This window comes from Babylonia areolata, chromosome 23 (genome assembly GCF_041734735.1).
Source record: "Babylonia areolata isolate BAREFJ2019XMU chromosome 23, ASM4173473v1, whole genome shotgun sequence".
Classification (NCBI taxonomy): Eukaryota; Metazoa; Mollusca; class Gastropoda; order Neogastropoda; family Buccinidae; genus Babylonia; species Babylonia areolata.
Window position 1 is genome coordinate 9,472,847 of NC_134898.1, and position 17,494 is coordinate 9,490,340.

At 41.4% G+C, this 17,494-nt stretch overlaps 1 protein-coding gene across 1 annotated transcript in view; it reads left to right on the forward strand.

Annotated features, from left to right (window-relative positions):
- Positions 1-17,494, forward strand: part of LOC143297724 (midasin-like) — a 129,280-nt gene that overhangs the window by 77,861 nt on the left and 33,925 nt on the right. The window contains exons 60-75 of the mRNA XM_076610146.1: positions 997-1,056; positions 2,288-2,481; positions 3,277-3,535; positions 4,299-4,593; positions 5,070-5,158; positions 5,675-5,833; positions 6,879-6,974; positions 7,792-7,886; positions 8,277-8,385; positions 9,185-9,326; positions 11,761-11,870; positions 12,912-13,016; positions 13,346-13,661; positions 15,100-15,149; positions 16,327-16,423; positions 16,871-16,970. Coding sequence (XP_076466261.1) covers positions 997-1,056; positions 2,288-2,481; positions 3,277-3,535; positions 4,299-4,593; positions 5,070-5,158; positions 5,675-5,833; positions 6,879-6,974; positions 7,792-7,886; positions 8,277-8,385; positions 9,185-9,326; positions 11,761-11,870; positions 12,912-13,016; positions 13,346-13,661; positions 15,100-15,149; positions 16,327-16,423; positions 16,871-16,970 — 2,276 coding nt within the window. The remainder of the gene's footprint in view (positions 1-996; positions 1,057-2,287; positions 2,482-3,276; positions 3,536-4,298; positions 4,594-5,069; positions 5,159-5,674; positions 5,834-6,878; positions 6,975-7,791; positions 7,887-8,276; positions 8,386-9,184; positions 9,327-11,760; positions 11,871-12,911; positions 13,017-13,345; positions 13,662-15,099; positions 15,150-16,326; positions 16,424-16,870; positions 16,971-17,494) is intronic.

A 17,494-nucleotide genomic window follows, 5' to 3' on the forward strand; every position in this document is an offset into this window, starting at 1 on the left:
ATATTTACAGTCCCATGTGTGATGTTTGGTGTCTTTCTACAGTTATCACTGTTTGTGATCCTGTTTTCTTCAGAATACACTTCATGACCAGTGGAGATGTTCTTGTTTGTTCAGATGTATGTGACTAGTGATGTTGTTTGTTCAGATGTATGTGACTAGTGATGTTGTTTGTTCAGATGTATGTGACTAGTGATGTTGTTGTTTGTTCAGATGTATGTGACTAGTGATGTTGTTTGGTCAGATGTATGTGACTAGTGATGTTGTTGTTTGTTCAGATGTATGTGACTAGTGATGTTGTTTGGTCAGATGTATGTGACCAGTGATGTTGTTGTTTGTTCAGATGTATGTGACCAGTGATGTTGTTTGTTCAGATGTATGTGACTAGTGATGTTGTTTGTTCAGATGTATGTGACTAGTGATGTTGTTGTTTGTTCAGATGTATGTGACCAGTGATGTTTGTTCAGATGTATGTGACCAGTGATGTTTGTTCAGATGTATGTGACCAGTGATGTTGTTTGTTCAGATGTATGTGACTAGTGATGTTGTTTGTTCAGATGTATGTGACTAGTGATGTTGTTGTTTGTTCAGATGTATGTGACTAGTGATGTTGTTGTTTGTTCAGATGTATGTGACCAGTGATGTTGTTTGTTCAGATGTATGTGACCAGTGGAGATGTTGTTTGTTCAGATGTATGTGACCAGTGATGTTGTTTGTTCAGATTATGTGACCAGTGATGTTGTTTGTTCAGATGTATGTGACTAGTGATGTTGTTTGTTCAGATGTATGTGACCAGTGATGTTGTTTGTTCAGATGTATGTGACCAGTGATGTTGATTGTTCAGATGTATGTGACCAGTGATGTTGTTTGTTCAGATGTATGTGACTAGTGATGTTGTTTGTTCAGATGTATGTGACAAGTGATGTTGATTGTTCAGATGTATGTGACCAGTGATGTTGATTGTTCAGATGTATGTGACCAGTGATGTTGATTGTTCAGATGCGTTTTGGGATGAGGATTCTGCAGCAGGAGGTGTCACGAAGGCTGGAACAGCACCAGGTACATTTGATTTTGCCTTGTTTGTTGTGTGTATGTGTGTGTGTGTGTGTGTGTGTGTGTGTGTGTGCATTGGATCAGTAGAATATTACTTCTGTGTATTTCATGTGCTCCATGCAACAAGTGGTTTACCCTGATCTGTAATGTCCTCTATGTTGGGAATCAAAAGATAATTAAAATGATTTCAATTTTAAATACCTGTTCTTAATGATCTGTGAATAAAATTGATCCCAAAGAGATACTATGCACAGCCAGTTTTATTTCAGCGGCATAGGCTGATGAGTGTTTGTCATTGCAATTTACTTCTATAAAGCATTTAGATAAAAAGCACTATTTTGATAAGTATTTACTTTAATCATTAAAGTGCTAGTCCTCATGTACTCTAGGTACAGTTGATGTGTTGTATTTTTGTGTGGTCATGCTGATTTGAAGGGGTTGCTTGTGGGGAACTTGCTCATATGAAATGGTAGCACTGCAGTAACACACACATAGACACAAACACACACACACACACACACACATGAAGCAGTTAAGCCTGTCTGTTCCCCAGATACCACACACACACACACATGCACACACACACCCATACACATGAATCAGTTAGGCCTGTCTGTTCCCCAGATACCACACACACACACACACACACACACACACACACACACACATGAAGCAGTTAAGCCTGTCTGTTCTCCAGATACCACACACACACACACACACACACACACACACACACACACACATGAAGCAGTTAAGCCTGTCTGTTCCCCAGATACCACACACACACACACACACACACACACACACACACACATGAAGCAGTTAAGCCTGTCTGTTCCCCAGATACCACACACACACACACACACACACACACATGAAGCAGTTAAGCCTGTCTGTTCCCCAGATACCACACACACACACACACACACACACACACACACACACACACACACACCAATACACATGAAGCAGTTCAGCCTGTCTGTTCCCCAGGTGCACACACACACACACACACACACACACACACACATATGCACACACACCCCCATACACACACACACACACATACACACCAATACACATGAAGCAGTTAAGCCTGTCTGTTCCCCAGGTGCACACACACACACACACACACACACACACACACATATGCACACACACCCCCATACACACACACTTACACACACACACATACACACCAATACACACGAAGCAGTTAAGCCTGTCTGTCCCCCAGATGCAATACTGGCCAGACTCCAGCCAGCTGGACACCGTGGTGACTCACCTGAGTGCTTTCCCCTCAGTGCGCCCCACCTCCCCCACCTGGCTCCACCTGGCCTCCACCCTCACATCCCCGGCCACCTGCCAGGCGCTTACCTGTCTCCTGGCCACAGGGAACGACCGCCGTCCTGTGGACCAGGCACTGTCGGGGTAAGGGTCTCCAGTACGATAATGATAGTAAATGTAGTAGTGGTCTTTCAGTCACGGAGAAAGGCCATGCTGCCTTCAGTATGATAATGATAGTAATTATAGCAGTGGTCTTTCTGTCACGGAGAATGGCCATGCTGCCTACAGAATGATAATGATAGTAATTATAGCAGTGGTCTTTCTGTCACGGAGAAAGGCCATGCTGCCTTCAGTATGATAATGATAGTAATTATAGCAGTGGTCTTTCTGTCACGGAGAATGGCCATGCTGCCTTCAGTATGATAATGATAGTAATTATAGCAGTGGTCTTTCTGTCACAGAGAATGGCCTTGCTGCCTAAAGAATGATAATGATAGTAATTATAGCAGTGGCCTTTCTGTCACGGAGAATGGCCATGCTGCCTACAGAATGATAATGATAGTAATTATAGCAGTGGCCTTTCTGTCACGGAGAAAGGCCATGCTGCCTACAGAATGATAATGATAGTAATTATAGCAGTGGCCTTTCTGTCACGGAGAATGGCTTTGCTGCCTTGTGGGTAGACTGGGGAAAAAAATCTGGAGTGGAACCCCTGAGTTGGCTTGGTGATGAACCTCCATCACCATTCTGGTAGTTCCTGCAGCTCAGTTCTTGTCAGGACGTATATATTTATATATTATGTATTTACATGTAGAAAATCAAATATGCATGTCAAAAATCCTGCAATGAAAGTCGGAAGTTTTGAAGTAAAAGATGATTGTTTCCTTTAGGTTTTTTATGCTTGAGTGTTGAAGTGGAGGATGATTGTTTATCCAACAGGCTGTTGAGCTCTTCACTACACTTGGTGAAGCTACATGCGCAACAAACGGGGGAGCTGACCTCTGACCTGTTCCTGACCTTGACCAACATCCTGAGCCTGTTCGTCAAGGCCTGGCAGGACCAGGAAGACCAGCGAAGACAGAAGGAGGAAGAGGAGGCTGCGCTGTTTCGCTACAAGGACAGGACGCACGGAGAAGAGAAGACGGAAGAGGAGAAGGAGGAAGAGGCGTTCAGGCGGGCGTTTCCTTCTTACCGTGATGTGAGAAACGTGAAGACTGTTGGCGTGTCTTGTGTTTGGCAGGGTGTTGGAGGGCGGGGGCAGGTTGTGTGTGGGTATGCTTTGTGTTGTATGTGAGGTGTGTGTGCATGTTATGTGTTTGTGTGTGTAGAAAAAGAAAAAAAAGGGAGAGAGAAGGAGAGGAAATGGAGTGATTAGATGAGGTAGGGTGGGGTTTGGGAGGGAGTGGATTTTCATCTGAAATCACAGAGGGAATTGTTAAAGGAACAAACAAACAACATACGCGATCATTCTTTGCATATATTTTAGAAAGATTTTGAGAATGCTCTTGTTCTTTCAATGTTTTCATTTCTGATACATTTTAGTTTTTTAAAATATTTTTTTTCTTTTTTTCATTTCTTATACTTATTATTGTTATGTTTTTTAGATGCATCAGAAATGGGTCACTTTGTTGTCTGTATTTTGATGATGATGAATGATAAGGATGATGACATTGCTGCATTGGAGGTCTGTTTAGGTTTGGGACCACTAGATTGTACTCTCATGATATATTCTGGCATCAGCCAGGCTGAGAGATACAAGCACCTGCAGTGTGTGGTTCCAGTCTGCCTAATTGAGCCCACAGCACTCTCAACTTGGGGTAGGAGTCTGACACAGGCCGAACCCCCCCCCCCCCCATCTTTGGGGATTAAACCCACTTCCTCCCAGTCGTCAGTCTGTGACATTAACAACTTGCCATGGCAGCTCATGTTTTACTATTTTTTGTTGTGATGTTTTTCCCCAGGACTACAGCGACATGATTGAAGCCACAAGACTGGAGGACATAGGGGTCAAAGAGAAGGGTGCAGAGAACCATGATGATGCCACCGCTGTCCATGACCTCATCACTGAACAGCACATGGATGACATCTGCACAAATCACATGCATCTGCTTCACCAGCTGACCTCTGCCATGTGGTTGCCGAGGCAACAGTTGCCAGGTGTAACCTCGGTGAGCAGCTGGGAGGTGCTGAAACCTGCTCTGCTCGCTTACCAGGTTGCCATGGATGTTGGCAAGAAGTGTGCTTCGGACGTTTTGAGTGAGTTTGGCATGAGGTTTTTGTTTGTGTTTGTTTTTTGTTTGTTTTGCTTTGCTTTTTAAAAAAATTTTTTATCCCATAGAACAAATAGCTAAACACTTTGATTTGGTGATATTGGTTGAATGAGTGCTTTGAAAAAAAAAGGGTAAATTTGTTGTTGCAGTTGTTTTTTTTTTTTTTTAATAATCAGACTTTTTGGAGGATGATCTCCTTTTCCTGATGTCAGACCCAAACTATGGGCCCTTGTGTTCTGCTGAAAGATCTTGTGGTAAATCGATTTTGCAGGGTTTCTTCTTCTTTCACCACATTGCCCACCACTTTTTAATTTGTCTGAAATGCACAGCTGTTGGTTAGATATTTTGCACACACACCTTTCCCTGTTTCCTCCCTTTTCAGTGTTTCTTGTTCCTGTGTTTGATAATCTTTGTGAAATGAAATGCCAAATAATAAAGGATGTTTTATGGATTTGTTACCAGGTGAGCAGGTGGACAGACACAGCCTGGGATCTCACCTGGTGGTGTGTGGAACTCTGGTGCACTCCCTGAAGGCCGGAGATACCTCACAGGTAGGTTTGTAAAAGAAAAAAGTCCTGCAGCCATGGAAACTGGCTATATCTGTATAAAAGTACCATGAATTGGTAGATGGAGGTTTTTGTTTATATGTGTTTTGACTTACACCTCTGCTGTTGTATGTTACAAAATGCCCTGGGGTGGGTTGGATGAGCGAACTTAGCAGTGCTAAGTTTGCTTATTGTTAAGAATGTTCTTAACTCCATGGTAAACTCCATATACTTAGAAACATTCTTAACTCGAAGCAAACTGCAAAGATTGCCTCATGCAACTCGGCTCTGTACTTCCTGTACCTTTATCCATTCTGTGATTTGCTGCTTTTTGTTTGTCTGTTTATGTGAGTTTTTTTCATTCAGTTTTGTTTTGTCTTATTTTAGAATGTCTCACTTCCATTTTCATTTTGTTTTGTTTTTTCTAATTGTCTTATTGTATGTATGTATTGTCGTGTCTAATGAAAAAAGAAAAGAAGAAAAAAAATCCAAGGATTGTACCTCTGATGTTGTCCAACACAGGTGAGGACGGCTCTGTGTCCCCCTGCCCCGCGGTGCTACAACGTGTACGTGGACCCCAACGTGGAGGAGGTGATGGCGTGTCGGCGGGTGCTGCGGGGGGTGGAGGGGAGGGTGAGGGAGCTGCAGGAGGAGTGGCCCTCCAACCCCATCCTCACCGAGGTCAGTCACCGCACACAGCACACGTCTACCCTTCCAGTATAGCTACTCCTTCCTTTTCCCATTCTGGCTGTTTCTCTGTCTTCCTTTTTCCATTCTGGCTGTTTCTCTGGCTGTTTCTCTGTCTTCCTTTTTCCATTCTGGCTGTTTCTCTGTCTTCCTTTTTCCATTCTGGCTGTTTCTCTGTCTTCCTTTTCCCATTTTGGCTGTTTCTCTGTCTCTGGCTGTTTCTCTGTCTTCCTTTTTCCATTCTGGCTGTTTCTCTGTCTTCCTTTTCCCATTCTGGCTGTTTCTCTGTCTCTGGCTGTTTCTCTGTCTTCCTTTTCCCATTCTGGCTGTTTCTCTGGCTGTTTCTCTGTCTTCCTTTTTCCATTCTGGCTGTTTCTCTGTCTCTGGCTGTTTCTCTGTCTTCCTTTTCCCATTCTGGCTGTTTCTCTGGCTGTTTCTCTGTCTTCCTTTTCCCATTTTGGCTGTTTCTCTGTCTCTGGCTGTTTCTCTGTCTTCCTTTTCCCATTCTGGCTGTTTCTCTGTCTTCCTTTTCCCATTCTGGCTGTTTCTCTGGCTGTTTCTCTGTCTCTGGCTGTTTCTCTGTCTTCCTTTTCCCATTCTGGCTGTTTCTCTGGCTGTTTCTCTGTCTCTGGCTGTTTCTCTGTCTTCCTTTTCCCATTCTGGCTGTTTCTCTGGCTGTTTCTCTGTCTTCCTTTTCCCATTCTGGCTGTTTCTCTGTCTCTGGCTGTTTCTCTGTCTTCCTTTTCCCATTCTGGCTGTTTCTCTGGCTGTTTCTCTGTCTTCCTTTTCCCATTCTGGCTGTTTCTCTGGCTGTTTCTCTGTCTTCCTTTTTCCATTCTGGCTGTTTCTCTGTCTCTGGCTGTTTCTCTGTCTTTTGACTTTCAGAAACTGAATGCATGTACTGCAGTAATTTTTATTCAGGCTTTCTGTTTGGTACAGAATATTTTCAGTCTGGTCTGGGAAAGATGTGGAAAAATGTATGGAATTTTGTTGGTTGCATCTGTGAGAACCCTGTTGATAAACACTGTTGTTGTTGCAGCTTCAAAATCTGGTGGAGAGGATTGAGTCTTTTTCTATTATGTCGCCGGTCATCAAGTTTCTCACCGGCATGGAGCTGCTGCTGGAGAAAGCTCAGGTCTGTCATGCATTGAACTGGATGTGTTTCTTGTTGTGTTTTTTTTCTTTAGTTGTGTTTCAAGGTGTGCTGTTTTGTTTGTTTTTTGTCTTTTGTTTTATTTTACTTGATTTGAATATTACATGGTTTGAAACATACAAGGGTGAAAATATTTTTATGCTCTTTTCAATAGTTTAGAAATTGATTTGAATTTTATGTGGATTTAGTGAATGTGAGTGAACTGGTCTTCTTAGAATTGTTGCAGTCAACCTTTTTGATATTATTTGTTCAGTTGACCTTTTGGATATTATTTTTTGTTCTCTCTATCTGGTTTTAAGAACTGATGAGTATTCAGCGTGAAAAGGTGTTAGGCTTGGCTAAAAGCAACATGATTTGATTTGGTTTGGTTTATTTGATTTGTTTCTGCAAACACTGAGATCAAGTGTTGGGTTGATAGCAATGGAGGATGTTATTTTTGTGTTCAAAAAGTTCTCTGTGAAAGATGTGTGTATCACTGTCAGTATAAATTTTATGTTGGTGATCACAGAAAGAAACGGCCAGCATTGCTTTTTTGCTTCTTGAACTCTGTGTGTGTGTGTGTGTGTGTGTGTGTGTGTGTGTGTGTAGTCCAGTGTTCTTCCACTTTTAGTGATATTTTGCAGAAAAAGAAAGATGTGGTGATAGGTGAGAGTGTTTAAGGAATAGATGAATGTAAACCCTCACAAGTGTGTGAGAGAGAGAGAGAGAGAGAGAGAGAGAAAGAAAATGTGTATGTGTATATGTGTGTGTGCTGAATACCTTTGGGCATGTGGAAATATGTTTGTGTCTCATGTTTCAGCACTGGGAACAGAATGCCGCCAGCCATGTCTCCATGGCAACACAGCTTGCTGAGGTCACATCTATCATTGTTCAGTGGAGGAAACTTGAACTCAGGTATACATATCTAAGTGTGAACTTTCATATGTATGTTGGTATGTAAATATATATATATATATATATATATATATATATATATATATATATATATAATAAAATAAAATCAAACTCAGTGTTGATTTGCTGAAGGCAATACTAAAATTGAAATAGTTCTATAGCTAGATTGAGGTGCACGAAACTGAATCTGAGGATGCAGACAGTAATCATCCACTAAAGAAAGTGAAAATGTGTCTTCAGATTTAGCCATGATTACTATGTTGTTGTTTCAGTTGACTAGTTTTGGCTATACTATTACTGTTAATGGAGTTCGGGGGTAAACAGGTCTGTCTTCATGGCTGTCACAGTACTGAGACACCTCTGTCTAAAAAAAACACCTGATTCCTGCAGGTGCTGGAATGGGGCCCTGGACATTGAGGTGGAGCGATGCCGCAAGAAGGCCAGTCGCTGGTGGTTCCACCTGTACACCCTGACCACCGACTACCTGGCACAAAGACAGGTATGTTCTGGATTGAAGTTTTCCTGCTTGGCACTAACATCATCCTTATATGTATCTAAAATGAACCAAAAAAATCCCAACAAAATCTATGGTGATAATAATAATTGCATGTTTGTGTTTTATTGTTAATGTTAATTGTAAAACCCTCCCTCTTAGGGAGGAAAGTGCTCAGCAATTGTCCATTATTATTATTATTATTATTATTATTATATCAGAAGTGCTTATTTGTTTCTTTTTCTTTGATTAATTTTGAAAACAAAAACTGTGTATACTGTTCCATTCGTCAGACAGTATACTGAGTGTGAAGAAGGCTTTTGTGTGGGCATTTCATGCAGCAGGAAATTTGGTGGTTCAGATGTGAAAGGAAATATGTCTGTCACAGAAATGAATAAAAGATAGAATGAAAGAATGAATGAACTTAATTTATGTGGGGATGTAAATGTTTTCCACACTTGGGTTGTGTGTCTGCAGGGCTACACACACAAACACATACAGACACAAACAAGAAGAAACAAATACCTGCACAGCAGACAACACACACACATGCGCACACACGCACACGCACACGCACACACAATATGTACCTGATATGAAAAGTGGAGAAAAAGTGCATGACTTCGACTAACATTGGAGGTAATATATTTTCAGTTTCATTGCTTTTTTGAAGAGCATGACGGAATATGTTTTTGTAATGATCTCAGGGATTGAATTCCAAAGAGGAGCAACAGACCTGAAGAAATATCAATGTATATTGAAAGAAATATTCCTGATGTGTGTGTGTGTGTGTGTGTGTGAACAGAGTGAGGGTGAGGGTGACAAGCTGCTGGAGTCCCTGAAGCAGTTCATGGAAGGATCCAGCATCGGGGAGTTCTGTGCCCGTGTGGACATCCTTCAGGCCTTCCACCAGCACCTGGTCCACACTGAGGCATCACCACAGAGAGGTACACACTGCTCGCTTCTCTCTCTGTGGCTTGTTGTTTGTTGGTGGCTTAGAATCACATCAAAACTGGCTGATTTAAACCCAGCCAAGCAAAAAAGGGCCATTTCACTTTCAGGGCTGAATGCTTGTCAGTTGTTCCTGTTGAAAGAACACTGAAAAGAACACAGAGTAAAGTTAAAAGGCTGATTACAACAAAGTGTAAAGACCAGTTCACTCATTAGACAGTAAACTATATTGATGTATGTTACAGGCACTAAGACTGATTTTATCTGAGTCATCAGTTTTTAATGATTTATATTTCATATGGACTGAAACAAACATGGGGGAATAGGTCTTTTCAGGTTATTTTGATTAAGAGGACTGAGTGAGATGTTGGTGAACATTGCTTTGGTTTATCTTTTTATGTTATTTTTTGTTCTCTTCCACTTGTTTTAAGAACTGACAGGTATTCAGTTCTGAAATGGTCTGGTTGACTTGACAGCAGTGTAAGCAACATGATTTGATTTCACACGTTCAGCATGGGCAGACATGTACCACCGATACCAGTTTGGCAGAACTTTATTAACATTCTTTATTAACATTATTCTTTATTAACAGCACTGGTATCATAAAAGCTGTCAAAGTTTCTGCTAAAGTTAATGAATGATATATTTAGAGAAGCTAAAAGCCATGGTTAAGTCAGCGACACTGACGTGTGATGTTGGATGTGGCGTTACAGTCATGGCACAGTACAGAGGGCAAGACATGTCAGGGGACTGGGTCCGTTTTGGTTCACAGTCTGTCTGACAGGTCTGCTGGTTCTCTGGACCTGAGAGTTGATGGGGGACTCTCTCATGTCCCCTGTCTTAGTCAGTGGTCTGGACACTTCATGTTCTTCTAGTCTGTCTTAAGGCCTTTTATGTTTTTAAAGAATTAAATTAATATGTATCTAATACACAACTAACATTAAGTTTAACAACTGACTGTCTTAAATCATATGTGTGTGCTCTTCTGAGATGTGGAGACAAGACATGGTTTATTTTATTTCATCATTTTATATACTTATTTGATTTTGTTTATTTCATTTTATTCCATTTGATGTATTTTACATTTCATTCTATGATAAATGGTTACCAGGTGATCAGTTACACTAACAGAGACCAGAATTTCAGTGGTGACTGAAAGTGCAAATGGTATCAGTCAGTGACTTGTGATGTTCAGGATGTATACAGCTCCTGTGTAAGGTGTGTTTTCAGAGTATAATTCCTGTTATGAGACATGAAGAAAGTAAGTGTCCCGGTGACCACTGGTTTTGTGACTCAGTTCTGTCTCAGTGATCTCAAACTACAGTAGAGCTGTGTATTTGGTCTGTTTGTTAAAGTTTGCTTCTGATCCAGCAATCAGACACTCCATGTTATGGTCTGCTGCAGCCAATCAGTGTTTTTCCTCCTGTTCAGTGCTGAGGGCATTGATTGATGAGACAGAGAGAGAAACCCAATGCTTCCTGCTGCTCAGCTTATTTACCCAGAATCATTTGATTCAGTGTTCTCTAAATATACCATGTACACATTTCCCATTACTGTTTATTAATTTCGTGCGTTCATATTTTTGTTATTTCATAAAAGACATCTTATACTTCTATCTTTATAAAGTACAGAAGACAAACATTTCAGACAAATTCTCAAAACAGACAAAGCCATGGTTAAGTCAGCGACACTGACGTGATGTTGGATGTGGCGTTACAGTCATGGCACAGTACAGAGGGCAAGACATGTCAGGGGACTGGGTCCGTTTTGGTTCACAGTCTGTCTGACAGGTCTGCTGGTTCTCTGGACCTGAGAGTTGATGGGGGACTCTCTCATGTCCCCTGTCTTAGTCAGTGGTCTGGACAAAGCTTCTAGCTCTTGTTGGTTTAGAAGACGTAGTTATCACTTCTTTTTATGTTGGTTTTACCTGCACTGTTTTACTGATTTATTTTCAGAGTTGTTGAATTTCTGTCTTTGATTTGTGTACATGTTTGTTATCATTTATTCTTATGTTTCTAATTTTTTTCACACATCATGTATAATATTACTTTATTAGATGAACATTAATTTGTTTCTAGGTTTGATTCCTATGCATTAATCAGTGTCATGTTTTATAGTTTTATATTGATTCAAACATACTTTGAAAGAAGTAAGCACGCTCATACAAGTACGTGCACTTGTGCATCCACATATTCATTTCACACACACCTTCCTATCCACACTCAAACACCCACCCACACTCACATACACTATGCATGGATACATGCACACACACACACACACACACACACACACACACACACACACACATTGTATGCATGCATACAGGCACACACGCAAACGTACACACTCACTCACTCACTCACTCACTCTGTCTGTCTGTCTCACTACCCCACTCTCTTCATGTTCAAGTGCAATGTTTTATTTCAGATCGTCTTCTGCCCCTGCTGTGGAATCTCCACCAGTTTTACAACCAGTTCCGTGTGCCTGTGGAGGAGGAGATCACTCGCCTGAGAGCCCCTGTGGAGAAGGAGCTGAAGGTACAGTGTGCTGTGGTGCACCCACTGACATGCTGGTGTCAGACACTTCTCCTCCTGTGCCCTGGGCATAGTGTCAATTATACTTTTGTATTTTTTTCAACCGAAATTGACTTTTCTTGTGTTGTCAGCCAACACTCATGTGCATGTATGTTACCTTTTCTCTCTTTTTTTGTGTGATGGAAGTGGTTGGGGAAGGGGGTGGAGGGTGCGAGGTTGTGTGGAGAGTATGATTTTTGTGTGTGAGATTGAGCATGAATGCAAAGGGAGATTGACAACAAGAACTATATATATATAAAAATTTTTTAAAAAAGTCACCATAATACATAAAAATACTATGTTGTTTCAACAACAAAACCCCCCCCACAAACTTGTTACATATATTTTCCCATATATTTTTTTGGAAAAGTTTAGAAATCTGTACTTATTTGTTAATCTAAAAAAGTGTTTTTGTGAGGAAGATGTATATATATATTTGTTTTTGGGGGGGGTGTATAATGAGCAAGCAGTGAGTTAATGTCTTGCACAGTGGAAGAAGGGAAAAAAAATGCTGTTACTTATGGGGGGATGTTGACTTTAATTGGCTCTGCGACTAAGTGATTTTTGTTGTCAGTAGGGTGTACTACATATGTTGAATCAGAATGGGCTGTGCTGAACACCACTGAAATGACTTGGCAGCAGTGCAGGGACTCCTCTGGTGTGTGGCCTCCTGTTAACCTAACATCGGTAGTTCCTTACGTACTGCCAGTGCTGAGGCAGGGGCAGACAAACCCTGGGTGTGGCTGCGTGGTGAGGGAGGGAGGGGGGGAGGACAGGGAATGAAAGGTGTGGTATTAATGCCACTAATACAGTGCACATCATGGGACGGCTAAAGAAATAAAATAACAACAAAACTTTTTTTTTTACTGTGATCAAAGATTTATCTTCCCTTAGAAATTATGATGCCACATGTAAGTTTCCCCATAATGAGCTAGTAAGTTTAGATATAGAGATGATCAGTGCTGTACTTCTCACCTACTGTTTCCAATGTTTGTGTATTTACAGGGTTTTGTAAAGATTGCCAGATGGAGTGAGATGAACTACTGGGCACTGAAGGCCTCGACTGAGAAAACCCATCGCACGGTGCACAAGCATGCTCGTACTTTTCAGGTGAGTCATCTGCTTTCCCTTTTTCTTGGTTAACAGTTTTCTTAAATATGTTACATTTAGGACCTTGCTCCATTCACACTGCCTCAGTTATGTTCTTGAGCATGTATGTAAATGATTGGTATGTATTGTGCTGTGTTCTTTTTGAATTTTAGCATCTTAATTTATTGTTGTCTGTTTATGTATATGTGTGTGAATTATTAGTGGTAAATATTGTGCTTTGATATGTTACTGTTTAGAAAAAAAATATCAAAAAGCAGAAAATGTATGAAATTTAGTTTGGTCACATCTGTGGAAACTCTGGATTAACACATTCGTGATGAATCTTTCAGGGTTTGCTGAACCAGCCAGTGCGAGGACTTCTTGGGGACAAACCTGGAGACCTGTCAGACAGATCATCCGGACCCAGCACCTACTGCCAGCACGTCACAGCCTATCACCAACACAGCGTGCAGTCAGCCAGTCAGCAGGTCAAGGCCACGGCACTGCCGCCACCTGATGACTTGCAGCCTGTTCTCAGCGGGCTGCCAGAGTGCAGTCTGCAGCAGAAGCTGCCGGCGCTGTGTCAGCGAGCCAACAAACACTGGCGGTCGTGCCTGGAGGCGCTGAACGTGTGTGAGGACATCATTTCCCTGGACCAGTTGACGGGTCAGTGCCTGTGTGGTGCTTGTTCAGTCTTGTTCATCCTTGTCCTGGTCGTGTTCTGTCTGTAAGGAGTTTTGAAACAAGCTTAGAATATCCACAGAAAAATCTAGATCAGTGCATGATTCGATGCTGTTTGAATTTATTAACTATATTGGGATTGGTCATATGCTTGGAGCTTGTTTGGAGTTTGTTCATCCATACTCTGATAGGAATAGATCAGTGCATATTTTAATGTTGATTCTAAAACAGAGCCATGGTTAAGTCAGCGACACTGACGTGATGTTGGATGTGGCGTTACAGTCATGGCACAGTACAGAGGGCAAGACATGTCAGGGGACTGGGTCCGTTTTGGTTCACAGTCTGTCTGACAGGTCTGCTGGTTCTCTGGACCTGAGAGTTGATGGGGGACTCTCTCATGTCCCCTGTCTTAGTCAGTGGTCTGGACAAAGCTTCTAGCTCTTGTTGGTTTAGAAAACTAACCTGACACTACTTTTTTCTGTTGGGTTAACCTGTATTATTATAACTAATTTATTAAGTTTTCATTAACATTGGCTGAATTATTCGGCAATATGTTTTTGTACTATATTTGTAATAAATGTATTACACTGTATTACCAGATGGATATTTGTGTGAATGTGATCATATAAATGCAGACTGTGTAGGGAATGACAAGCAAATAAACTGAGTGTTTAGCTTTGAAATCGAGGTAATGTATCAAGCAACCAAAAACAAAAACAAAACAAAATAATTCAATGTTAAAGTTTGATTTTATCAATATATTATTGTTAGGATACTATGCTTTAAGTTAACTTACTCTGGACGACGGAGTGCTATAGCAGTTTCGACAGTTAAAATTTTTTCCATGTTTTCCTCATGGGGTAACATAAAAATCACAGCTACACCAGGCATTGCGAATGTGTCAAGGGTCGAATGGAAAGCTTCTGCATGAGGTTCCATAGCTGTACGCACACTTGCAAGCCGTTGATCTCAGCACCCCACATGACAAGCTGATCTGCATACATATCGAAAATGGTGTTGCAGGTGATAGAAGTGGAAATTTTTGGAGCAAACTAGATTATGATAGCGGCTTTTTACTGCTGCTGAAGTGTTTGAAATAATTCAAACTGAAGGTTTTGACATCGACGAGGATGATGAAGACGTTGAATAAAGTATCTGCAGTGAAGAAAACTACCAGCAAGAAGGTACTGACAGTGACTCAGTTTCTGAGGGCTGTGAAGAGAGGGAGGGGGGTGGGCATACACACGACGTGAGGAGAGGGGTCAGTGGGTCAAGTACAGCGAGTTTCATTCAGTTACTTTGTGTTTTGTATTTTGTGTGATTTTTTTCCCTACCCTAACAAATGGGTTGTCTGCAGGGAAAAGCAAGGGAGAAAACTATTTGTCTGGAGTGAGTTAACAATTTGTTATTTCTGTGCCTTCAGGGGAGCTAATTCAGGAGGCTCATGAGCTTCAGAAGCTGGATGTACCGCAGGTAAGTGATATGGAGTCAGTAATACTGGGGTGATGATACTGTGTGATAATGATACACACTTATTTACACATGGAGCTCACTACGTTTTTGTCTGAGGACACTTGCACACCCCACCACATGCTCACACGCACCCACACACATGCGTACACACCCACATACACAAACACTCGCACGCACACACGTATACACACACACACACTCGCAGACACATATCTCTCTCTCGATATATGATATACACACAAAACATCTAAAAATACAATGCAGTAAAGTGAAGTTGGTCTGAAAGATCACTAGCAGTTATTGTTTTACATTATTTTGAAATCTGCCACTCTCAGTTATTTCCATAAGATCAGCATTATTTATTGTGTAACATTGGTAATTATTGTGTCACAAAATTTTATCATTTGCCACACTCAATTATTTCCATAAGATCAGCATTGTTTGTTGAGTACCATTGGTAACTATTGCGTCACATTATTTTAAAATCTGCCACTCTCAGTTATTTTCATACTATCAGCATTATTTATCGTGGTATGTTAGTGATTCTTTTGTGGCATCACTTCTAAATCTGCCACCCTCAAGCATTTCCACAAGATCACCATTGTGTATTGTGTAGCGTTAGTTTGAAGCTTTCCGCAGTAAAAATGTTTGAGGACAGCTGCCATACTATGTAAGAATTTGATAAGAAGTGAGTGTTATGTAGGAAGGATGTTTGAACAGGGCACAGAGGACAGTTGCCATACTATGTAAGAATTTGATAAGAAGTGAGTGTTATGTAGGAAGGATGTTTGAACAGGGCACAGAAGGACAGTTGCCATACTATGTAAGAATTTGGTAAGAAGTGAGTGTTATGTAGGAAGGATGTTTGAACAGGGCACAGAAGGACAGTTGCCATACTAAGAATTTGATAAGAAGTGAGTGTTATGTAGGAAGGATGTTTGAACAGGGCACAGAAGGACAGTTGCCATACTATGTAAGAATTTGATAAGAAGTGAGTGTTATGTAGGAAGGATGTTTGAACAGGGCACAGAAGGACAGTTGCCATACTATGTAAGAATTTGGTAAGAAGTGAGTGTTATGTAGGAAGGATGTTTGAACAGGGCACAGAAGGACAGTTGCCATACTATGTAAGAATTTGATAAGAAGTGAGTGTTATGTAGGAAGGATGTTTGAACAGGGCACAGAGAAGGACAAGCAGAAAGCGGAGGTGAGACACATCCATCAGCGCAAACGTCAGGCTCTGGCCAGCTGCTTCCAACAACTGACGTCTCTTGGTAAGTGTGTGTGTGTGTTTTGTGTATGTATGACTGTGTGTGTATGTGGTGGTGTGTGTGGGTATGGGTGTGGGTGTTGTGTGTGGAGGAGGGTGTATTTTTTGTGGTGTTTGTGCATGTATGACTGTGTGTGTGTGTGTGTTGTGTTGTGTTGTGTGTGGAGGAGGGTGTATTGTGTGTGTTGTTTGTATATGTATGACTGTATGTGTGTGTTTGTGTGTGTATGTATGTGTGTTTGTGTTTGTGAATGTATGGTGCCTGTATGTTGTCTGTGGAGGAGGGTGTTTTGTTTGTGTTGTTCGTGTGCATGACTCTGTGTGTGTGTGTGTGTGTGTGTGTGTGTGTGTGTGTGTGTGTGTGTTATCTCTGGAGTTTGTTGGTCTGTAATGAAGGCAGTGTGATCAGTGATGTTTAGGTCACTACACAATATGCCTTACTTGTCCACAGGTCTGTCCTTCAAGAAGGGTTTGCTGAAGGAGAAGAGGAACCATGTGGAGGAGGCACTGTACTCCTCACCCCTGAACCCTGCAGCCTGTCTGGACAAAGGGTGGGTGCTGGTGTTGGGCTTCTGTCAGGCTTTCTGTCAGCTGGTCGCTTCACCTTCTTCATCCGTGCCATCTTACTGTAGTCAGTATCAGTGAAAGTTGTATTGTGATTCCACACTGTAGTCAGTATCAGTGAAAGTTGTATTGTGATTCCACACTGCAGTCAGTATCAGTGAAAGTTGTATTGTGATTCCACACTGTAGTCAGTATCAGTGAAAGTTGTATTGTGATTCCACACTGCAGTCAGTATCAGTGAAAGTTGTATTGTGATTCCACACTGTAGTCAGTATCAATGGAAGTTGTATTGTGATTCCACACTGTAGTCAGTATCAATGGAAGTTGTATTGTGATTCCATACTGTAGTCAGTGTAAATGGAAGTTGTATTGTGATTCCACACTGTAGTCAGCATCAATGGAAGTTGTATTGTGATTCCACACTGTAGTCAGTATCAGTGAAAGTTGTATTGTGATTCCACACTGTAGTCAGTATAAATGGAAGTTGTATTGTGATTCCACACTGTAGTCA